Genomic DNA, 25,490 nt, shown 5'->3' on the forward strand with positions numbered 1-25,490 from the left:
CGGCGGGGTGAGCCACGGAGGAGCCGAGCCGGGGAGCCCGAGGGATGAAGGAGGGGAGCGAAGAGCCGGGCCGGAGGGGCAGCGCCGGACGGAAGGAGGAGCGGAGGGGGAACGGGAAGAGGGCATTTCCGGGTGGCAGGAGGGAGCTGGAGCCACCCTCCTGAGGGAGGAAGAACAACTGGAAACTCCTCGGGACGCAGCATCGCACCAAAATGGGGCTGGAAGCTTTGGCAGCAGCCTCCTGTTAAATTAAGATTGACAAATTATTCCGAAAGAAGTGACTCCGAGTGCAGATCAACTCTCCAGGCTCCCATTTATTCTTGAATAACAGCATTTTTTAAAATCACATTTAGCACAAACTTGACTTGAAATGAGTATTCATTTCACTTTTGTAATCGATTTGATTTTCTGCTGTTTGTGGGTCCTATTTAATGTGTATTTTATTAAAATATATTTAAGTAGTTTACTTGGTTGACGTTATAGAATAACATTGGTCATCATGGCATTAAGAATCTCCAACATAACATTTATATCGCCTACAATTCATTCTAATTGCTAACAGGTGTTTTAGAACATTATAGTTTACTGACTTTTAAGAAAACTTGGGATATTTCTCAAGAAGATGCATGTGCGGAGTTGAGGAACTGGAAAGGTATGACCCCATTCAGGTTGTCAAAGAGAATTGGAGGAACAAATCTGCAGAGCAACAGCAGACAGCTGTAGGAAACAAAAGGTAGTGATAGTAGGAAATTTTAGCTTTTCACCTATTGACTGGGACTCCCATACTGTTGTGACCGATTATGTTATATTTTGTATATAGATATGTTTTAAAGGAGATAAATTGTGGGGTTTTTTTTTTAAAGTATAGGTCACATACAAATACTTCAAAACAGATCTCATTTAAAATGCAAGAGCTTGGCTCAAGCCAGACAGTCCAGGCTCCGAGTGCCTTTGCAAAAACTTTGAGAAACGCCCATAGAAACTTCACAAGTAGGTGTTGATTGGACATACTGTGGAATAATGGGTTATTGTTTTGGAAAGCAACAGATGAACGGACTCAAAAGATTGGGTCTGGTGCTGCAGTCTGTCTGATTACATTTTGCTGTTCTAAGAGGGTTATGTGGTTTTCACTGAGAGAGAATTCAGTTCTACAGTTCAGTAGGAGCAGCTGGGACTGGAACAGGACATGCTGGCAAGCTTGTGGGGAAAAAAAACATTTTGAAGGTGGGTTGTGAGTTCTTAATTCAGCCTGTTCAAAGCCCTTGTGGTCCATACAAGAGGAGATGGCTGGCTGTATAATGTCTCGCTTGAAATAAGGGAAGCAGAAAGGAACTCTGGTGACCTGGAGGAAGAGGTTATCATCTGGAAAACCCTGATGGGATTCCCGGAAGGAATCTTGTGTGTGTCCAACAAGCAACAAATCTCTCTGAAAACAGACAAGAACCTTCCTGAACGGTAACCATTTTTCTTTTAAGTACCAAAGCCTGGTGAAGATTCATAAATGTTAAATTCTGTGCACAATATAAAAATTGGCTGATACCAGTGAACTTGGAGGAGTGAGATGAGATTGGAATGTGAATTAAATAACTTTTCCGAACTTATGCACACATTACCTCCATGTGCGCTTAGAATTAGAAGGTGGGTTAAGTTAAGTCAATAGTAAGAAGTTAAAGTTTGATCCTGTTTTCATGTTTAAAGATAATTAAAAGCAAGTTTTGTTTAAGTAACCATTTGTCTTGGTGAATATCTATTGCTGCTGGGTTTTGGGGGTCCTCTGGGCCCGTAACACTGTAAAAGGGATGGATGGCCTGGAGTTTGTCAAATATGTTCAGGAAAGTGTTCTAAGTCAATATATGGAGGTACCAACTGGGAGACTGCAATACTGGATCTCCTGTTAGGGAATGAGACAGGATAGGTGACAGAAGTATGTGGAGGGGAGCATTTTGGGTCCAGTGATCATAATGCCATCAGTTTGAAGTTAATTATGGAGAAGCATAGGTCTGGGCCTCAGGTTAAGATTCCAAAATGGAAAAAGGCCAAATTTGAGGAAATGAGAAAGGATCTAGAATGTGTGGATTGAGATAAGTTGTTTTCTGGCAAGGATGTGCGAAGTAAGTGGAGGATCTTCAAGGGTGAAATTTTAAGTGTACAGAGTTTGTGAGGAAGGTTTTCAAAGCTTGCAGAGGGATCTGGACCAGCTGGAAAAATGGGCTAAAAAATGGCAGAAAGAATTTAATGAGGTGTTGGATTTTGGAAAGAAACCAAGAAAGGACATGCATGATAAATGGTAGGGACTGAGGAGTGCAGTAGAACAGAGGGATCTGGGAAAACAGATCCATAATACATAATTCCCAGAAGGTGGCGTAATAGGGTTTTAAAGAAAGCTTTTGGCATATTGGCCTTCATAAATCAAAGTATTGAGTATAGGAGTTGGGATGTTCGGGTAAAATTGTATAAGTCATTGGTGAGGCTAAATTTGAAGTATCGTGTGCAGTTTTGGTCACCTAACTATAGGAAAAATGTCAATAAAATAGAAAGAATGTAGAGAAGATTTTCTAGGATGTAAAGGGTCAGTGAATGGGTAGAATAGGCACATGGGACTGATTGGTATATCTTTGCCTCTTCTGTTTCTGTGATTGCAGACATAGGTTGTGTAATTTTCAGTCTGTCTTCCCTCCTTAGTGACCGACAATGCCTTTGAGGTCAGATAATTTATCCTTTTCATAGTCTTTATATAAGACTATTTAGAGTGTTTTTAATTTTATTCTATTCATTTTCTCCATTGCCACCATTTTGTTCTTTTTTTGGTATAACTACCGAAGAAAATACAAAGTAATTTATAATTTAATTAACATAATGCCTGCTGTCACAGTCAGTTTTACCATTTAGGTTTATGACAGAGTTTTGATGTCTTTTATGTTATTTATTAATCTACTCTTTTAAATTCTTGAGTCATCCCATAGTCTGTAAACTTGAAATAGTGCTACATTACTTAACCCAACAACTTAAAGGTCTAATGTTGGTGATAGGAAAACATAAAATATCAGTTTGAAGGCATGAGATTTGGCTTTGCTTGTTCCTTTTAGTAGAACATAATATTATCAAGTTTGCTCTTTTTGCTGTTCATTCTTGGATTTTTGTTATCTTTACAAAATGTTTTGTAAACCACATTCCATAAATTATAGATTATTGCTGTTGTCTGAAATTCCTAAGGTCTAATATATCCTGAGTTCTTGTTTGTGGACGTAATAAAGCAAATACTTTTCTTACATAAATCACCAGGTGAAGAGAAAGCAATGCTTTGTTCTTTTTGTTTCAACATTACCAAAAAAAAAGTACTGGTTGAAATATTTGAGTGATTATTGATTTGGTACATACACATAATCGTTGGTACATTACATTCTGGCTCTTTAAAAAAAAATTATAATATACAGTGCCCTCCATGATATTTGGGACAAAGACACTTTTTTTTCCCCCCCTTGTGCTCCACAGTTTTAAATTTATAATCAAACAATTCACATGGGATTAAAGTGCACATTCCAGATTTTATTCAAGGTTATTTGTGTACATTTTGGTTTGACTATGTATAAATTACAACACTTTTTATACATAGTTCCCCCATTTCAGGGCAAATCATTCATGACTGCTTAAAATGGCAATGCCTGAAAGCACAAAGCACTGACAAATTAACTGCTTACGTTAACTCTCTGAGACTACTATTTAGTAAGCAATATTTATTTATTTTTATATTTGTAAATTTGTTCTGCAAATGTATCACTTATCTGTATGCATGTTAAGTCTAGTTCCTTGTTTTAATTTTTTTTGTTCTGAGGATCAGAGAACGCTGTTTCATTTGATTGTGCTTGGGCAATTGGATGATAAATAAACTTGGTTCAATGACACGGGAATGCAGAGTCCATGTCAGAATAGAGGAAGTGCCCATTATATTTCATCCTTCTGCCCCCTTAAACACCACCTGTCATGGGAATCTTTAGCCATCTCAAAACTTACAGGAATGTATTGGGAACAAGACATCCTTCATCTCAAGGAACTGCTGAAGAAGACAGGCATTTGGTAATGAATGAAACTACATTTTTTACATCTCTTTCACTTTTAATTTGCATGCTGTAGTTTTTAAAAAAATATTTACATGTACCAGTGTGATCTTAAACCAGTTTGCAAAGTATTAATTATAAAGAGTAGTTGAAAACAATGTTAGTGTGACATAGGAGGTGGATATGGTTGCCCTGTGATAGAATGAAGTGAGGTGGGGAAGGACTGAGGGCATCAATCATAGCTATTTTTAGGCAGGGAAAATTACAAAATAAAGTTGGCAGGACAATATTAGAATAAAATGGGGATTAGTTGGGCACTGTGCTCCTTTTGGAATTTAAGTAATGGAACAGAGTGCCTCCTTGGACGCAGCGAACTAATGGGATACAGTATCACAAATGAGTGGTGAGAAAGGAGTCAGTTTTGGAAAAAAAAGGAAGGAAACTTTGATGGGAAAAAGTAAAAATGCAGGTGAAAAATAATACACAGTGCCAAGGGTAAATGAAAAAGTTTTTTAAATAAACTCTGCTCATCCTAAGTATATTTCCTGTAGTCTTTGGCTTGGCTTCGCGGACGAAGATTTATGGAGGGGGTAAAAAGTCCACGTCAGCTGCAGGCTCGTTTGTGGCTGACCAGTCCGATGCGGGACAGGCAGACACGATTGCAGCGGTTGCAAGGGAAAATTGGTTGGTTGGGGTTGGGTGTTGGGTTTTTCCTCCTTTGCCTTTTGTCAGTGAGGTGGGCTCTGTGGTCTTCTTCAAAGGAGGCTGCTGCCCGCCAAACTGTGAGGCGCCAAGATGCACGGTTTGAGGCGTTATCAGCCCACTGGCGGTGGTCAATGTGGCAGGCACCAAGAGATTTCTTTAGGCAGTCCTTGTACCTTTTCTTTGGTGCACCTCTGTCACGGTGGCCAGTGGAGAGCTCGCCATATAATACGATCTTGGGAAGGCGATGGTCCTCCATTCCTGTAGTACGACTGCAATAATAACTTCAACTAACGTCAGACCTTCAACATGCATTATCAGACAGAAACATCATTAGTGACAACTAATCAAAGGGAAGTATTATACGAATATCCAAAAACTTGATTAAAGATGAATTTTAGTGTCCTCCAAGTTGGAGTGTTATAAGTAGGAAACTTGTATCCAGTCAATGACCTAAGGTTAAACACCTGCATGGATAATGAAAATGGAATCAATCTGTGTATTGACCAGTGGGACGGAGTATAAAGAAGTAAATAACCTCATGTTATCATGTGTTTTGCACTGACAACTGGAGATGAGCCCCTTAAATAAGTATTGAAGTGAGAGTATGGAAAATGTTGAAACAGGAGTTAACAACTGATATTATGATTGGCTTTACTTCAAATTCTTCATTTATTAAATGTGTGAGAGTCTTGAAAAATCATAATATTTTAACCTTTAGTAGCTGCTTTAAATATAGCACAAGTATTTGATAGCTTTAAAGTTTAAAAACTAAAAAAATCCAGCACCAATCTTAGAACTTGCAAAAAATTTAAGAAACATTCTGTGAAATGTTATACTTGTGTAGTTTGGTGCTTAGAATATAAATCATAAATGTAAGAGATTATTAAACATTGACCAATAAAGTTTTGTAAAGAATTGTAAAGATGTGGCGTTTTCTTTTTGAATGTGCACTAATTAAAGTTATTAAAATTAAAATCCTTAATTCAACCTAAAATATCAACATTTGGCATATACAAAAAATGCTGCATAAATGGAGAAGGAATAGAATGTGAAAATTTTATTCCACATTCCATATAAATATCTGAATATATTGGATGTTAAATATGGAATGATGTTCAGGTTTGACATCCCTTTTTATATCAGTTTAATTTTTCAGAAATTATTTTCTATGGTGAATGGGACATTTGAAGAAAAAAGTAGTTCGTTCTTTTTTTTTAAATGTGTCTTGCCAAACAAAACATAAAATAAGCAATTCCAGTTAAAACTTTCCAATGACCTTTGTTAGAAGTGCATGTTTGTGGACAAAATTACAGCATTGTAAAGAGTATGTTTCTGAGTATTGCATAACTTAGATTCATAACTTTATAAACTGAAGTGCCAAAGAAGCACCAGCAGCTATGGAACCTTAGAAGGGAAAAAGAGCAAGAAAAATGCTGATATGAGAAAAACAATATAAAATTCTTAATTTCTTTGTTACTCTTGCCTTTTAATGAAATATGAAACAATAGCAACAATGCATTTAATTAATGGGGTCCTTTGCTATTATGACAAAGCAGTCATGTTCCTTCTCATCTCATGCGAGTATCACTTTGACAAGTTTAACTGTTATCATTCCCCTTCCATACCCCTCTGTCTTCCAGCTAGCTGAGATCACATTTGCCTGGTTAGGCTGCAAGGATAATTCTCTTTCTGCTCCCTTGCTGTTACATTGGGTGTTCTTCAAAGATATTTTCTGGCCTTTTGGTTTTCATTCTTCTAATTTGCACATTTTTAAAAAAAAAGGCTAGTGTCTATTAGCAGCCAGTTCTACCTCATTACCACTCGTTGTTTCTTTGACTATTTTTAAATTGTCCAATTGCTTGTTTGACTACTAGATAAGCAGAAAATTTCACCATTTGCATATCAGGAAGCCCAAAGCCATTATCATCACAAATTCTGTTTCCTCTCCATTCCAATGGGCATTGGCTTGAAAGCTCACATAGGCAATTGTCTGAAATTGAACCAAGGTATTTTCCGTGATATTGTCATATTTGACCCAGAGGTGAGCTTTGAACCACACTAAAGGCTCTCAGTTCCCATTCTGTACCACTGTCTAGGTTTCTTTGGTTCAGCTCATCTGAAGACTCGATTATAATCCAATTCTTAACTTTATAATTGACAACTTCAACACCCTCGTAACTAATTTAAGAATAGCTGCCCTTGTTCTAATGGTACCTAATCCTGTTCATCCATCAACTGGTGCTAGCAACTAAGCTTTCAATGTCTTGTATGTGGATTATGGAGGAACACATGACCTCCCTGTGTCCAGAATATTGTGGATTGCGGATGATCATGTGTCCACCCTGTTATTATTTGGAAGTCACATCAGCTGCCAGTCAAGCTTGGAATCTGGCCACCCATTAGTGCACACCTTGCTGTTGACTCATTTAAATTACTCAGGGTCATTAGCTAGATGCCCAGCTCAGAACTGTATAAAACATGGTTGCATAGCACATTTCTTTTTCTCTATACAAGCCCTGGACATTGAGTCGCACCAGGTTGCTACTGTGGACGTCGCTGGAAGAGTCATAGGTAAGGTGCGCACTACACTTAAGTTGAGCTGTAGTACTGCGATAGATCAGTGCTTGCAAATAGCCACTCTCCTGTTGGTACAGGGAACTGGGAATGTGAAAGTCCCTGTCTCTAGAATATATATGTAGAAGATGAGTGGCCACTGGTATCGGTGTCCAAATTGAATTTCTTTATAGTTGTTTAGTAGTAGACTAATTAAGTATCATCTGTTTATCTCCTGTGGGTTCAATAAAGTTGCCTGTAATTGTAACACTTGTGAACACTATGTGAACTCACTAATCCTTATACAACACATGTACGAGCTTGTTTTCATCCATCTCACTCTTTCCATATTTCCCAGGTTGTTGAAAGCTTCCTCCAGGTACAAGGGTCAATATTTGGCCCTGTGATAGCCAACATTTTCACTGAAATATTCTGGCCATCAAGTGTCCTCTCCAACAATTCTACTACTCATACACACTTGGGGACAATTTTCAGTAGCTAATCAACATTCCAACCTGCAGGTATTTGGGATGTGGGAGGAAAATTTGGGTAAGATGTTTTTACATCTCAGCAATTTCAGTTTCTTGTTTATTCCAGAAATGTTACATCAAAAACGATTATGTCTTTAATGACTGTGGCCATGATCCCTACATTTCCTCAAATCTCTCCACCTCGCTTTCATCTAAGGACTATCTGTAGTTATTTAATGAAGTTTCTGATCATCTGCCCAAAAATGGCTCAGTCAAATTTTGTTGATAACTACTTTGTGAAGGGTGTATTTGCTAAAGGTTTGCGGAGGTTTGGTATGACATCAGAAACCCTGGCAAATTTCTACAGAGGTGTGGAAAGTGCTGACTGGCTGCATTGCAGTCTGGTATGGGAACATCAATAACCCTGAGCATAAAACTCTCCAAAAGGTAGTGGACACAGCCCAGAACATCCAGGCAAACCCCTCCCCACTATTGAGCACATCTGCAGGGAATGCTGCCGTCGGAGGGCAGCAGCAATCAAAGTCCCACACCACTGAGCACACAGTGTTCTCACTGCTGCCATCAGCAAAAAGGTATAGGTGCCACAAGACTCACACCATCAGGTTCAGGAACAGCTGCTACCCCTCCACCATTAGACTTCTCAATGACAAACTCAATCATTTAAGGGCTCTTATTTGTGCACTTTTGTTTTCTCTGTACATTCGTTATCTGTTTACAGTTCTTTTATTGGTTTACATGTTTATGCTGCGTACAGTTTATTTTTTGTACTACCTGTTAGCTGAAGCCGCAGGAAAAAGGAATCTCAGGGTTGTATGTGATGTCATGTATGTACTCTGACAATAATTCTGAGGTTCAAAATGTTCTCAAGATTCATGGAGAGTCATTCATGATTCTTGACCTCCCAGAACACCTTACAAACCAACAAAGTACTTTCACTGCATTTACTGTTGCAATTGGCAAAATAATTCCGATTTTCATCACAAATCACATTTTTAAAATACAACTTTTTAAATTGCATTAAAACAATTAATATTGGTGGTTTTATATATCTATCAGTTTAAATTGCCATGAGAGCTAGATGTCTATTTGCCTCTCAATGCAAAAACTACAAAACTCATTTTGCATGCAGCCATCTATTTTTTAACCATTTTCTATTTAACCAACCAATAAGAAAGTGGCCTGAGTACACAGTTCAATGTGTGGCAGGGCAGAATACAAATTTGCTGATGACACCACGGTTGTCTGTAGAATCACAGTCGGGAATGAGGTAGCATTTCAGATGGGAGATAGATCAGATCGTTGAGTGGTGCCACAACAATCTTGTACTCAACATTTGCAAAATCAAGGAGTTGATTGTGGACTTCAGAGAGGTGAAATCTCAACAGGAACCAGTCCTCGTTGAAGATCAGCAGTGGAAAATGTGAAGAGGTTCAAGTTCCTGGGTGCCAACATCTGTGAGGATCTGTCCTGGGGCCTTCATGTCGATGCAATCACGAAGGTCTCACCAGTGGCTCCTTCGTGAGGAGTTTGAGGAGATTTGGTATGTCACCAAAGATTTTCAATGGAGAGCATTCTGACTGGTTGCATCACCGTCTGGTTATGGAGCTGCCAATGCACAGGTCAAGAAAAACCTGGAGTGGTGAATTCAGCCAAGGACATCCTACAGCAGGCGGTGTCTTAAGAAAGCAGCCAGTAAACTCACCCAGGACATGGCCTCTTCAGACTCCCTCCATCAGGAAGGAGGCTCAGGAGCCAGAGGACGAACACTCAAAGGGTACAAGGGCAACTTCTTCCCCACTGCCATCAGATTTCGAAGCGAACAATGAATGTCCTCGCATTCTGTGAGTTTTGCACGGATGGATTTATTTTAAAATGTAATTTTATAGCAATGTTCGCCGCAAAACAACGACTTGTTCTCTCCAATAAATTCTCAAAGCACCACCAGGTACAGCGGTTCTTCCAGCTCTTCGTGTTTTGATGAAAGCTCCTTCCTCCTAGTAGCACAATGGATAATGGTCGGGTTGGAGGAATCGTTGACAGCTTTGTTCAGCCTCTGCGAGCTCTTCCGGCCGCCTTTGCACCAATCAGCGAAACCCCAGGAGTCCGGAAAATTGATCAAAAATTTTTTACCGACAAAATCGAGGTCTGGGGAGATTACAGAGAATCTGCAACAACCCCCCCCCGCACGGACGAGTTCGTGGCTTCGAATGCACAGAGCCATCCGGATTATCAACACAAAGAGATCCTTTGTGGACAGATCTTGTGAGAAGCGCGTCTGATCCAGGTAAACACGTTCCTTTCTGTCTTATTTACAGTAGGTATTTGATACATTGGATTTATCGCTGTCGATGGGTGCCAGCAGTTGCGAGATGATATCGTGCGCTCTTACAATGAGAGGATCTGTCCCTTAAATTACCCTGGCTGTGGATGTATTCATCCGGGAAGTACAGCGAGAGGGAGGACATTCGGTTATCGTGGACTAAAAAGTTGCTTTCCTCCTTGAGAGGCGCCTGGAGATACTAGGATTCACAAGAACTTGTTTGCACATTAAAAACGGTAGTTCTCTCCATAAAACCCACGTAGAGATCATATTGTCTTCAACTATTATTCGTTAAAAAAAGCAAATCGAAGTGAACGCATGAAATATTGACAGCATCGAAAGTTTACAGCATTTGGGGTTATCCGGAAAAGCGCCGACATTCCCAAATTTTCACCGATTTCTCTCATCTCACCTCTCAAAATGTTCTCTCCGTGTGAGCACCCAGTCGCCCGTGATCCATATCATGGATATGTGCCCGTAGTCAGATGTGATATTGCGAGGACAGTGATTTAGAAGATTCAACAAGAGGTTTCCACGAATTGGCAAAGCAGGCGACAGCTCCAATGGAGAAATGCGCCCAGGAAGGGGAGGTGCAGAGAAGGAGATTGCATTGAGGAGATGGAGGTAGGCACTGAAGGGCTTTAGATAGAAAGAACAACTGCTTTGGGTAGAATGTTCTGGGCCAGAAGGGGCCTGATAACAGTTAAGCAGGACTTACTCTGCATTATCATCTACAGAGAGACTATGAATATTCAGAAGGGAAAGACAACCATTTGATTTTCACCAAGGAATCTGCAGGTGGGACAATGAGACTGGCTGCAGATGAGAAAACAAGGATACTTGAAGCTGATAGAAAGCACTTATTACAATTACTTGACTTTGCTCTCACTCTTCTAGGTCTGAAATAACTCTTTACACTATAAAAAGAATATCACAGCTTATAAAACAATAGGGACATTCTTGGTTTGAAGATTGTAAAGATCTCAATAAAAAATCAAGAAGGGATTATATTATCTGGTTTCACTCAAGATGCTTTCTAAATATACCAAATATTTAGAAGTAATCGAGTGAAAGATGAACATCTACAGACGCTGTGATTGTAGTAAAACACAGAAATTCTGGAGGAACTCGATCGTTCTCACAGCATCCATCGGAGGTGAACATGTATTACCGGGGGGGGGCGTGGCAAGATGGCGTAGAGTCTAGACGTGTAATCTCGACCTCTCTGGCCAGACTTTTAAGAACCCGTTTTTAAGTTTAAACTTTTTAAAAACTTAGTTTAAAGTATTAAGGAACTGTTATGGCTATCAATGGTAAAAAGATTAAATCTCAAGTGCAGAAGAAATTACATTTTCGGAGTGTTGAAGATTTACGGCCAAAAAAACCTACTATGACTTCAGATTTGCTTTTCTACGTATCTAAGTCATAAAGATTGTGGGAGCTGGAAAAAAAAAAGTATTACCAATGTTAAAAATCATTGAACATTTTAAAAATACCTGTAGATGCTGCAAATCTGTTTTTTTTTAATGCTAGAAATACTCAGGATCTGTGGGAAGAAACAGTTTTAACATTTCAAGCAGAAGACCCTTTGTCAAAATAATGTGCTTTTTGTGGTACTAATTTGGAGCAAAAGCTTGCTATATAACTGTATTGGAAAATGAATAACCCATAAGTGTTGAATGCAAAAAGCATCGTGAAAAAGGAATACAAATGTTGAGATTTGAAAGGGATAAAATGAGTGAGGTCTGAATAGAGCAGAGATGAGTTTGCTTGCGTGGAGTTTGAGAGCTGGATTAACAAAACGAGTTTCATCTTCACCTTCCTCAATCCATATGTTGGCATTCAGTTTACTGGATTGGATTCTTGAATATCTCCCAAAGTAAAAGATTTTGCTTTAACCAAATTCAGAACAAAGGTAATTTATATATTTGCTAATTTATTATTTTGTCTTTTTATTCTTTCATATCTTGATACATTTTTAAAGCCAACTATTCCTTAAAATATGCTGGGTGGAACTGGATTTTAATAGGAAATAGTCAGCTGGAAGTGTGAGAGACTTAAATGTTAGTGATCTCTTTGACACCAAATACAAACAGAAGCATGTTTCATGAAGGGTGCTATCCAGTACCAAAGGACTAGTTGCTGAAATCAAGATTCTTACATTTTAGGACGTTTGTTATATTTCACCTCAAGACTAGTTGTAAGTGTCTTGGGATCATGCGAATTCAAGTCAATTGAGAGTGGCTGCACACAGAAGAGGGTTTGGAGGGTCAATCAGAAACTTTGGGATTTCCTCATTAAGTTATGCATTTGTAGAAATCCGTCAGTGTTAGTTTCATGGTGTAATAACAATTACAAAAAAGTTACAGGGGATGGGTTTTGGGAGCAAATTTGTAAGAGCAAAATTGAAAAGTAATTAAATAGACCAATTTTGCTCTTCCACAAGGAAAGTAAGATTATTTCCCGGCCTAAATCCCTTTTGGCTGCTAATCCTGCCATTGTCAGCCTGTGAGGAAAGTCACAGTGGGTTCCTTACTGATGCACCATCAATAATACCAAAAGACTAGAAGCTATGTAAAATTGATAGGCTTTTATTAGCAATAGAATGGAGGCATGTCCTTGGTGGTCGACTGTTCTGAACTGGGGAGGGGACTGTGGAACAGAGGTTTATTCAAGAGTCTGTGGGAGGAGCCACAGGTATAGTTAGCCAAGGGGCATGTCCAGACAGCTGGACATACATACAGAGGTTTACCACATTCACCCTTTGTTTTAGAAGGAGTCTGGTGGGGTGAAGTGAATTTGGTGTTATTACAAATTAAGTCTTTCAGGTGGTCTGGTCTGTGACCATTGTAATGCACATTCAGGAGGAATAGTTGAGGAAATGTAGCTTAATGGGCCAGGGAAAGGGGGAAGTAGCATAATCAGCTATTAGGATTATTTTTAGTAACAAAAATTTCCTTGACCTTATTGGACCAGTTCTGCTTATCTGGGTTAACAAAGGTTGTTTAAGTTAGGAATAATTTCCGTAGTTCTGCAGGGGGCCATCTCCAAAGTCAGCAAGTACCTTGATGAGGCGAAATGGAGTCCACGGCACTGCACAAATTGCAAAACATTAAAAGTTATTGTCGACTTACTTGGTGAAATCATTCTTGGCAACAACTTCCTGTCCAGCATGGTGAGGCCTCTAATTGTTTGTTTTGATATTCTGACTGAGATCACAGTTTCGGATAAGATTGTTCTTGTTCTGCTTAATAGGGTACAGTGGATTGTTTCTTCAAAGCTATGTTTCTGATTTCATTAAAGACAGGGATTTAAATTAAAAAGTAAACTTTAGTGGTACCATATCTCAATTAAGCCACTTTCTTTCCTCTCTGTAATTGTGCCTTAGACTGGAATTTATTCATTCAGACACTTTAGCTTAAATGAAATTTGATTCCCATCTCTATGATAATTGTTTTGTATATCAGAAATCTAGATCCAAACTATTTTTTTTCTGTGACACAAATTAGTTGTCATGGTAATTACTTTGGCAACTTTTAAAATATTGTATTAATCGTGCTGTCAAGATCCTATGGGATCTCAGCATGTCCACAATGCAAGATTGGACCGAGAATTGGGGGTAAATGAAAAGTCATAGAAAAATAGGAAATGAAGAAGAAATATGTGTAAGGTCTGTGATATGCAAAATTGACCTGAGAAATACAAGAGAATGTGTGGGTCAAAAGGAGTGAGTACTGCAGATACAGTGAAAAGCTGAGATTTTGTTCAATTAAGGAATAAATTAAAAATTAGGAAAAAAATGTGCAAATGCTGGAAATCTAAAACAAAAACAGAAAACACAAAAAACTCATCCAGCATGTCAACCAGCATCTGTAGAAAGAGGAACAGGTTCCTGATCAGGTATGAGACCCTTTGTCAGACTGGGAAAGACCCGCTGAGTTCCTCCAGCAGATTTGGTTTGGAGAAGATAACAGTATCTGTCAATGGCTGGAACAATTTGATTCATACTGGGAAAAATGGTTTAGCTACATAATACCTCATAGGCCTGACCTTACAAATCAATGATTATGTTGTTACAAAAGAATTCTCTCCCTACTTGTATATAGTTTTCCTTTTTTTCTTGTTCTATTTTTCCTCTTCTCTCTATAAGTGTATATCTCAGATAAATATTATGTGGAAAACTGTGGCAAACATGAATATATGATATGTATGTATAATATCTGAGATACATCTTATGGAAATGTTTGTTCAAATTTCAATAAAAAAGAAACAATGTGTGATTCTAACTGCTACTCTCACAGCTGTATTAACTCATTTGGTCCTGCTCTATTGCCTTTGTTCTACCCATCCTTCCCCACTTTCTCTGCCATGGAGACCTAGCTTGATTTCTCCCTTTCCCTGTCCTCATGAAGTGTTTCATATCTGAAATATTGACTGTTTCTCTTTCCACAGATGCTGGCTGACCTGCTGAGTGTTAGCATTGTTTTCCGTTTTTGTTAATTTAAGAAATTGCTTTGGAAACTAGTGTTGGTATGTGGCTCGAGGAAGCAAATGTTTTGGTGATCCAAATGTAGAAGGAAACTTGGGAAATGTGTGGAATCAGGGCTCTGATTGACTCTACAGAAGCTGAGCAAAGGATGAGGCAGTCATAGAAGCACATTCGGTCTTAAACTCTGAATTAAAATGAATCCAATGATAAGGTCAGGCAGAATTGGGATGGATTACATGCTATGTCCCCTCTGGCTTTGTTTTTCATGGAGAGGTGGGGTGTGAAGGCTCATCATTCTCACTGACAGGCTGGGTTCAAACAAAGCTTTATTGATGAAGCCTCTTGCAGAAGATGGGTATGATGATGAGGGGAGAAGGAAAGAGACATTAAGTAAACAGAGGGTAGTGGAGGAAACAATATTCGGTTAACTTTCCTGTCAGTGTAATCTCAGTAAATGATTGATTGCTTCTAGAGCAGATGGAGGCACAATACCATTTGACATAGTTCAGGCAGGGCTGGAGTTAACTGACTAAATGCATATCCATCTAACACACTCAAGATAGTATTTGTGGTTTGTAACGAAGTAGAGCTTGGGGGACTGAAAAGGATGGGAGACATTAACATCGAAAGGATTCGACAGTGCAGGAATGCGTGTCTGAAGGGAATATTATCATGAACAAGAGGCAACACATTTGACATTCTGAAAGTTCACTTGTCACTCAAGATTGTTTGTGGATTGCACAAAGGAAGTGTAATTGAGAGTTAGTTGTAGAGTTGTACAGAAGAGAAACAGGTTCTTTGGCCCACTGTGTACATCTGACCTTTCTATCTACACTTGCTCCCATTAGGTCCATATCTTAAGCACCGCCTATTTATGTGCCTCTTTTAGGGTCTATTAAACCTATTAGCTGTATTTGACTCCACACCACCTAGCAGCAATTTCTAGACATCGACCACCCTCTTCATCAAAACAAGGCTCCCACTCAAACTCTCTCTAAAACTCTTCTCACTTTAAACCTGTCTGTGCCTTCTTGTTTTTTTTCCACCAATACTGCAGAAAATATATTCTGATTACCTAGACTTAAAATCTTATATATCTCTTATAATTCTATATATCACTGTCAGGCCACCCCTCAGGATCCTTCACCCAAGGGAAAACAAGCCAAGCTTTCCCAATCTCTGCCTAAAATCAAAGTCCTAAATCCAGACAACATTCTGGCAAATCTCCTTCACACTCTCTCCAGTACAGCCACATCCTATAGCGTGGCGAGCAGAACTGCAAATATACTCCAAGTGCCCTGTAAAGGGTGTAATAAAGTTGCAACATGACATCATAACTTTTATTTAAATTTCAATGTAAACATGCAGCACAGTGACAGGCCCTTTCGTCCCTTGAGCCAATGTTACCCAGTTACATCCAATTGACCTACAATCTGGTAAGTTTGAAGGGTGGTGGGAGGAAATCAATGCAGACATGGGGAGAGCATACAAACTCCTTACAGACAGCGCTGGATTCGAACCCTTTCCTTCCCACTCATGAATCACCTTAAGCAATCCCTTACAAATCACAGAGCACGTATGGCATAGGGAATAGTTAAAGTGAAATGTGAGTTTAGGGGTAGTTTGAAAATCACTGCTCTAAACATCCTTAGTCGTTCTGCCTCTACCTCAAGTGGCGGTAGAGGAGTACTGAATCTGTTGGTTTTGTCGGAAAATTCACAGAATTCTGAGAGATAAATATAAAAAAAAAATAAGGGTTTGTTGTACATCTGAGGAAAGTTGTGGCAGATTAACATGTTTTCCAGATGCATCTCATGGTAGTTTAATTAGAAATTACATCGACCCAGTGAAATAACTTATGATCCTAAAAATATGTGGGGTAGATCATGTCAATAATTAAACTCAAATCTGGTGAGAAAGGTTCAGAACGAGTCACTTGTAGACTTATTGTTGATGTTACCAGTGCTTCGTGTTTTTTAATTTTTGAGCATAACTTCCTGTTTAAATAGACATTGACTTGCACACAATTAAATATTTGGGAATATGCCACCCAATCAACAATCAGTTCCCTGACTTTGTGTATTTTTTTAGATTGGATATGCTTTTGCAGATTCCAAAGAGGCTCCGAAGGTTTCCTGTATTTTATCCTGTTTTTGTCAGAATTAATGATCAGAAAAGAAGAGGTAAAATCTCTGAGGTGGGGGAAGGGAGATGGTCCCAAAGGATCCGTATCGCATGCAAAGTTGGATCCTGCAGAAACAAGAATCCTTTTTATTAGAACAGGTTCCTGGAGGAAAAAAAATAGTCAAGATTCTTCACAATTTTGCTTCTCCTCTTTCCCTTATCTGACCACCTTCTCTGCTCCTAGTGATCACTTCATTTAATCTTGTCAACTTCCTCTCTTCCTGTTATTTTATCTGATTAACACTATCCAGCTCCCCCTGTCACGGTTCAGTCATTTCCACCCCCAAACCCTTATAGCTGTTGTACCCTTAAAAATAAAACCAATTATATTTTATTGTAGATAATTCTAATGACAGGATAACAAGACAAAAAAAAAGGCTCCTGTGCAATGACTCTCTTTCCTTTACATACACTTCATTGGTTCCATGCAAATATTTGTAGCATTCACTCATTTTCAAATATATCCTCCGTCTCCTATTTTTCTGAGGCACGGTTTTCTTTTGAGCACCTCACTCAAGTTCTTTCCTCCATTGTGGATTACTTTAAAATTCTTAATTTTTGTTGCTCTCTCCTATCAGCATCCTTCCAAGTGCTCTCCTTTTACCTGCTCCTTCCTCTATACCATTAAACCAGAATGTCTGCAGATGCTGGGGTTGAGTGCAAAGCACAGACGTGTTGGAGAAACTCAGCAGGTCATCCATAAGAAGTAAAGGGTAACCGACTGGGCCGTTTGTTAGGCATTATTCATCAGATCCCTGACAAAGGGTCTAGGCTCAAAACACTAGTGACCCTTTTCTTCTAATGAATGCTGTGTGACCTGCTGAGTTTCTCCAGCCTGTTTGTGCATTGCCATCCTCGATACCAAACATCTTATGTCATTTTCACCTTCACCTCAAATCCTCCCCTTTGTACCTTATACTCTAGATGCACTGTCCTCTTCATTGACTGACTTCAACCTTTAAGCAGTTCCTCAGACTTGTTATTTCTCATGTTTCCTCCCCAGTATCTAGCAACTTCTGATCACTTACTTGTATCCTCTTTTAGCAGCCACTGTCCTAGTTTTCTCACAATCTAGCTGTTGAAAAACATTTTCCTCCATCTATCCCACAAACCCTGTGGAACAGGTGACATCATCAATAATTGTGGTGATGTGACCACCAGCTTACTGCAGGGGGCGATCTCTGAACCTGCAGGAAGACTACCTAAAGGGCTGACTCCACCTGGTCAGCTGTCAATCAGCTGACCTGAATGTAGACCTGAGCCGGCCGCTCCCGAGCCAGTCACACGGGGAGCCACCAAGGCATGAACTGCTGTTCAGACTTTTACTGGAATAAAGCCTGTTGTACAGTCTTTCTGAGTTTGTGCTTGCTCTCTTCTACCCTAGCGCACCACAATTATATAAACTTGCATTTACATAGCACCTTTAAAATAGAAAAATAATGAGGCATAACATGGGAACATAATCTGATAAGAACCATGACCAACCAAATAAAGAATTATCAGGTGGTATGATTAAAAGGTGGGTTACTGGTGTCAGAGATCCGAGGTGTTTTAGCCAGAAATTCAGAAGTTTCAAGTCAAGAGGATTAATTTAGAATCAGAATCAGAATTTATTGTCATAAACGTGAAGAAATTTGTTGTTTTGCGGCAACATTACAGTGCAAATATTGCGATAAATTACATTTCAAAATAAGCAATGCAAGAAAATAGGAGAGAGTGAGGTAGTGTTTGTGGTTCCTTGTCCATTCAGAAATCTGATGGCAGAGGGCAAAAAGCTGTCCTTGTGCCACCGCGTGCTCATCTTCAGGCTCCTGTATATCTCCTTCCTGATGATAGCAGTGTAAGGGGGGGAGGGGGTCGTGGGATAATGGGAATCGGGCATGCGAAAGAGCTCAAGAGTTTGATGATGTTTCAAAACATGGGAAGGCCAAGGCACAAGAGCCCAAGAAAGGTGAAGATTTTAATGCTGAAACAATGGTAAACTGTCTTATGATCACAGGTGATCAAAGAAAGGAAATTGGTGTGAATTGGGATGGGAGTTTTGGATGAGCTCACATCTTTGAAGGGTTAAAATAAGAAGAAGGGCATATGAAGCATTTGAACAATTAAACCTGGAGGTGAAAAAGGGTTTGGTAGGAATGGGACGAGACTGAATGGATATGGGTAAGTTACAGTGGTGGAAGTAATTATTTTTATGTTGAGGTGGAATCAGTGGCTAAGTGAAGCAATTTGTGGTGTTTGCCTTTACAATGGGCAGCCCAGTTGGTGTATGGGCTGCACGGGTTGGCGTAGTGATTAGTTCAAAGCCTTTACAGCACCAGCGATTGGGACCAGGGTTCAAATCTGTGCTGTCTCCAATGAGTTTGTACGTTCTCCCTGTGTCTGCATGGGTTTTCCCTGGGGTCTCTGGTTTCCTCTCACCGTTCGTAACATGCTGGGGTCGGGGGGGAGGGGTATAGGTTATTTGGGTGTAAATTGAATGGCATGGACTTGTGGGCTGAAGTGGCCTGTTACCATGTTGTATGTCTAAATTTTAAATATGTTTAATTAATTTTTTAAATTAAAAATTTAATTTTTACAGGAGTGCAAATATTATCAGCATATGATCAAATAAATTAAGGGTACAGAAAGGCCACTTGGTGCTTACTCTCCCATTGATAAAAATAATGGCTGATTTGATTGTAACGTCAACTTTGCTTCCTAGTCTAACTATTGTAGGCATTTATAGAATAAGGAACATAGAACAGTATAGGCCCATAGGCCCTTGATGTTGTGCCAACACATATATTCCTTTGAAAAATGTACTAAACCCTCCCTACCCCGTAATCCTCTATTTTTCTCTATCCATGTGCTTTGTCTAGGAGTTTCTAAAATGCCCATAATGTTTCAGCCTCCATCACCAACCCTGGCAAGGCATTCCAGGCACCCATAACTGCATAAAAAACTTACCCTTAATGTCTCCCCTAAACTTCCTTCCTTTCACGTTGTACTAATTTCCTCTAGTGTTTGCTATTCCTGCCCTGGGAAACAGATGTTGGCTGTCCACCCTATCAATGCCTTTCATAATCTTGTAGACCTCTATTAAGTCTCCTCTCATCCTTCTATGCTCCAAAGAAAAAAGTACTAACCCTGCTAACCTTGCCTCATAAGACATTTTTTTTCCAATCCAGGTAACATCCTGGTAAATCTCCCCTGCATCCTCTCCATAGTTTCCACATCCTTCCTGAAATGAGGTGACCAGAACTGAACACAATACTCTAAGTGTGGTCTTACCAGAGATTTATAGAGTTGCAACATGACTCTTGACTATTAATGAAGCCCAACATCTCATAGGCTTTCTTAACACTCTTAAGCTACTGACCATTAACCCTATGCTCAGCCTTTGTCCATCCAAAATGCATCATCTCACACTTATCCTGATTGAATTCCATTTGCCACTTTTCTGCCCACTCTTCATCCTGTCGATATCCTTTTATAACTTCAACAACCTTCAGCTCCATCCACAATTCCTCCAACCTTCATATCATCACACATCCTGCAATCGGATCATTCCACTGCCCCAGCGGTCTCCATTAACTCTTCCTAATTGAAATACAAGTATCCTATCTGGCCTTACCTCACTGGAATCAAGCTCGATCTTAGCCTCTGCTCGCCAAAGCATCTAAGTCCCACTCCTACACTGAGCCTCTCACACCCTGGCTGCTCTGCTTGAGCTACCCCTCTTTTTATTTGTCATTGCTCCATTATTTATTCAGTCTCTGCTTATCAAGTATTGATCGACCTTTCCCTACAAACATTCAAAGATTCTGCTATCATCACCCTTTGAGGTACAGAGTTACACAATACTCTGACAGAAAATGTTTTGACTCACCTGGGCCTAATTTTTAACCAGTAATCCCTCGTTCTAGATTCTACTCTGTCAAGACCTCTCAGGATTTTGCATCTTTCAGTTCAGTCCCCTTTCACTCCTCTAAACTCTGGCAGATACAAACCTACTTTATCGAACTTCCCTCTCACTCCATATGTTGGTCTGCAATCCATATCTGAATTGCTTCCAATGTATTAAAATCCTTTTTAAATTAAGAGAGTACAATGTACAGAGTGCTCCAGATATGGCCTTACCAATGATCTTCATAAATGAACTTTAATATCTTTGGATTTTTATTCCATTCCCCCCTCCCCCCACCCACAGCAATAATCGATGAGCTTTTGTTGGTCTGGACTCCTTCCCACAGCCGGCAAAGTCTCTATCCTGTGATTTCCTGTTTTCTGTTCATTCTGCTTATTCTTTGCTTATTCCTTGAAGAAGGCCTCAGACCCATAATGTCAGCGATATATCTTCGTCTCCTCTGGATGCTGAAAGACCGGCTGAGTCCCTCCAGCATTTTGGTGTGTTTTTTTTAATACAATCACAACATCTTCAGACTTTTGCATTTCACTCATTGACATTTTGTCAGGTTTATGTGGCCTTTAGAAATTTATCTAGTCGGACACACAAATCCTCTGCATCTCAGAGCTCTGTAATCCCCTGCAATTTTAGATCATCTGTCTTTATTAAAAAATGACTGTTCATATTTTTCCACGTTGCCAGATCTTTTATGCATCCATGCTACCTCCCTGCATACTTTAAGAGCCTGCTTATGTGCTCCTCTTATTTTACTCTCCCATTCATCCAGTATCATTGTAAATTTAGTGACCATATTTTTTGTGCCTTCACCTGTCATTTATAAATACCATATAAAGTTGAGGCTCCAGGACCAACTCCTGTAGTACACTGCTCATTGTCAAACTCACCAAAGAGTGGATTCATTTAACACTGGGCAGAGAGGGGTTGAGGAAGACGTTATAAATGAGTTAGAGTGGCACCCCATGATCGTATACCTGGTATGCATCAAAATTATATTACCAAGGAGCATCATGTAGAAAATAACTAGTAGAGGGCCTGTTTAGGTCCTTTGGGAAAACACGGGGAAAACTGAATGTGCTTGGATACTCATAGCTGGAGATAGATAAGGGAGATTGCACTCTGTAGGACATTAGAAGAAAGACATTATTAATCTCTGGATCTGACCTGATAACTCTTCTCATCATAAATCACAATTGCCCAGACAGGCTGGAAATGGACTTCTGAATTTATTTAGGAAAGAATACAAAATATTCTGGAATTATGCAGAAAAGTTAACTCAATTAAAACTTTGATAAACTTTCAACAATGGTTGGTGCTTTTAACATCTAGTAGTTATCTGATCTAGTTTCTACTTTATAACCGGGCATAATATGCCTGATCTTGGGAATGTAATTTGGAACTGTTGGCTATTGATGTCATTGTAATTGCCTGATGTGACCTTTTTAAGCAGATAACTTGGAATGATGGAGATGAAACCCAGGCATGCAGAAAATGAAAATGAGAATGAAGAGGGGACCAAGGAATCATCTCAATGTTGCTCATGGTGTCACAAGCTTCACACAACTGTGTCTAATTGGATGCTTCCTGAAGACATCAGGAGTCGCTACCTGGCAAGAGCAAATTGCCTCCCTCCACCACTTTTCATAATCTCCATAAGTTTGGCTGAGGTAGAGTCTGCAATAATGACCTTTTACAATATTAAGCTCCTAAATGTAACTGAGAAGAACATATCTATTGAAAAAAAATCTGTTTTTCCAATAGCAAATGAGGTTGTTTCCTCAGAATACATATTACAAATCCATGCAGGGATATGACTAGAAAGATCATTTTTTTCAGTACTTTATATATATTTATATGTTCATATATTCTAAGATAAAATATAAAGGCAGTGAGATGTTCTGTTATTAATGACTGATTAGAAAAAGTAAAAGAAGCAAATGCCATAAAACTCCTCTCCATCAAATGCATTCAACTGAACACCAAGGTTTTGAGATATGAACGTACACTTGGAATATAAGCTAAAAATTTTGATCTGAACTATATCCTCTATAGCAGCATTCAGCTTTTTAAAATTTATTTTTACATAATAAGGGAGACTAATGATAAAAATGAGTTATGAAATTAAATTCATAGAGTAATAAAAACATGGAATTAATATAAGGTCATACCACATAATATACAGTACTTGGAGGTGTACGAATATCAAAAAACAGTGTTTCCAGACCAAGAATGCCTTGTCTTTATAATTTCTTAGCACATGCATCTCCTGGTCATTCTTTTAACCATATAACCATTTACAGAGCGGAAACAGGCCATGTCGGCCTTTCTCATCAAACTATTCCTGGTGTTTTCAGGTGGAGAAGCCCATAGACATGAACAGGCCAGACACTGTGGGCATTACACGGCTCTTGTTGGGCATTGCCAGGTTGTCTGTGGAGCATTAAATGACTGGATCTTTATGTGATCTCTGAGTCCTTTGACACTAATTTTCCTGCTACATCATTTCTGTTGCTATCACACTGTTGGGCCAAATTCTCTAGATGATCAGGTTAGGTTATGGGCCCTTAGCAGTTGTCAGCACCTGTTGAGTTGTGGGTGATGCAGATATCCTTGTGGTTTTTTTCTTCATTGACAAAATAATCTAGTAGGTACCTATGCCTGTGAGACACTGCACTTCATTCTCTGACGAAACAGGATATTAGTTATGACAAAACTGATTTCTAACCATTTTGTCAGGAGAAGGACCCCATTAGAGTTAGGTCCCCATACCTTCCCTGCCATAGACTCTCTTCCAGATGTTCATATTCTTTCTCGCTTTGGCATTGAAGTCATTATGAACATTCGGCTTGTCCTCTTTTGGAGCTCTGATCGGTGATTGTTCAAGGTTGCAAATGCTGGTTGACCTTATCCATTGATTCTAAGTTTGGCCCAGAGGCAATCATAGAGGGTTTGCTTTCAAAACAAATTCTGCAAGAAGCCAATTTCTGCTCAAGCATATATTTTCTGGGAGTTTGTGAATACCAGAGAGCACAGCAATTCTAATCTGTGGTATCTTAAGATACCCATCTTGGAAGAACTTTTGTTTCCTTCCATTGTGGAATTCTCTTTTTATTTTTCAGCTGGCTATTTTTATTTACTATGCTGTCTGGATGCCTCAGAAGCAGTGGATTACCCTCGATACAGGAATGCGGGAAAGTCCCTTTATTTACAGGCCTGACAAGAGACAGGAGGCCTGGAGATTTATTTCATACATGCTGGTGCATGCTGGGTAAGGGTTTATCTGATGAAGGTTGTTTAATTGTAAAGATATTAACGTGCAGAAAATGTCAATGTTGACTTCTTAAGATATCTCTGTGTCATAATCATGTTTTAAAGTTTTGTATGACAGAAATAAATAGGGTGTGGTGACAATTTCTGAATTATATACCTTGCCTGTGTGTACTTGCTCACAAGGACTGTGATTTAAAGAAGAAACTCCAACAATAATTAGCCAATTAGGGGATATTTGCTTTGATATTATATTTCCACAAACAAGAGACTACCAAATCATATGTCTGATAATTTGACTACAATCCCCATGCCTATCCTGTGCACAGTTTCCACTTTACTATTGTATTGCATTATTGCTTTGCATGGGTATTGTGTACTGAAAACATGAAATTTATCTTATTTTATTTATATTAGGATTAGAATTTGATTTGAAGCTATAAAATTTTGCTAGTGTAAAAACTTCAAACATCACTAGGATTGAAGAGATTTTTTTTAAATCATTTAGACTTCCAGGGATGAATATGGTTGACAGGCCACATGAGAGTATAAGGGAGGATGACTCAGGGTGATTACTGCTTTGTCCAATCTGTTTACTCTTTTTTTTATTATTATTGACAGCGTCCAACACTTAATAGGGAACCTTCTGATGCAGCTTATTCTCGGAATCCCACTGGAGATGGTTCACAAAGGACATCGGGTTGGCCTGGTATATATCGCTGGTGTGATTGGAGGTGAGTTACTACTCTGGTATCAGAATCCTCATATGACATTGAAGGTGGCCACTTGGCCCATGAGTCTATGGAGAGCAATGTTATTAGTTGTGCACCCCTACATTTTCCTGTGGCCCTATTTTCACATGCCAACCAACTCCACCAAATTCTTTTGCCACCCACCTACAATGGGGGAATCACTTACAGGAGTCAATTAACCAGCCAGCGAGCCTTTGGATGTGGGAGGAAGGTAAAGCACCCCGAGAATCCCATGCTGTTATAGCACTGGCAGCCAGGACAGAACCTGGGTTGCTGCAGCCATTCAGCAGTACTATTTACAGCAAATGGCAGGACCCTAAGGAACACTGATGTTCAGAGGGATCTTGGCGGTGCAAGGCCATAACTCTTTGACAGTGGCCACAGAAGTGGATAGGGTGATACAAAAGGCACGTGGCACACTTGCCTTTAATAGTCAGGGGGCTCTGGATAAAATTTGCCACTGGATAAAGTTATAATTTATTGTCACATACACCCTCTTCCTGTGGGCCAGGCAGAATTTCTTATTACCAGTAACTGTTAACTGTACTCAAAAGAAAGAAATATATACAAAAGAAAGAAAGGTATACAAAAGTTCAAGAAATGTAAACAGAATGACTGTGCAAAAAACAGAAAATAAATCTTCAGTGATAAGCAAAAAGTAAGAATCCTTAAATGAGTCTCTCAATGAGGAGCTCAAGAGTCTGATGGTCGAGGGACTTGCTTTGGCCACATTTGGTGCGTTGTGTAGTTCTAGTCACCATATAACA

General features: G+C 39.3%; 1 protein-coding gene across 3 annotated transcripts in view; it reads left to right on the forward strand.

The window, feature by feature from the left end:
- Positions 1-570: 570 nt before the first annotated feature.
- The window catches only part of rhbdl2 (rhomboid, veinlet-like 2 (Drosophila)), a 43,573-nt gene continuing 18,653 nt past the window's right edge, over positions 571-25,490 (forward strand). For 2 of the 3 annotated variants that reach the window (XM_069895755.1, XM_069895757.1), the window contains exons 1-4: positions 9,789-10,088; positions 22,155-22,371; positions 23,824-23,972; positions 24,593-24,705. In XM_069895755.1, coding sequence (XP_069751856.1) covers positions 22,165-22,371; positions 23,824-23,972; positions 24,593-24,705 — 469 coding nt within the window. In that variant the 5' untranslated portion in view covers positions 9,789-10,088; positions 22,155-22,164. Of the gene's footprint in view, positions 4,075-9,788; positions 10,089-22,154; positions 22,372-23,823; positions 23,973-24,592; positions 24,706-25,490 lie in introns of those variants that run through there. The other variant, XM_069895756.1, reaches the window with a different exon arrangement.

The sequence above is a fragment of the Narcine bancroftii genome, chromosome 8 (assembly GCF_036971445.1).
Source record: "Narcine bancroftii isolate sNarBan1 chromosome 8, sNarBan1.hap1, whole genome shotgun sequence".
NCBI lineage: Eukaryota > Metazoa > Chordata > Chondrichthyes > Torpediniformes > Narcinidae > Narcine > Narcine bancroftii.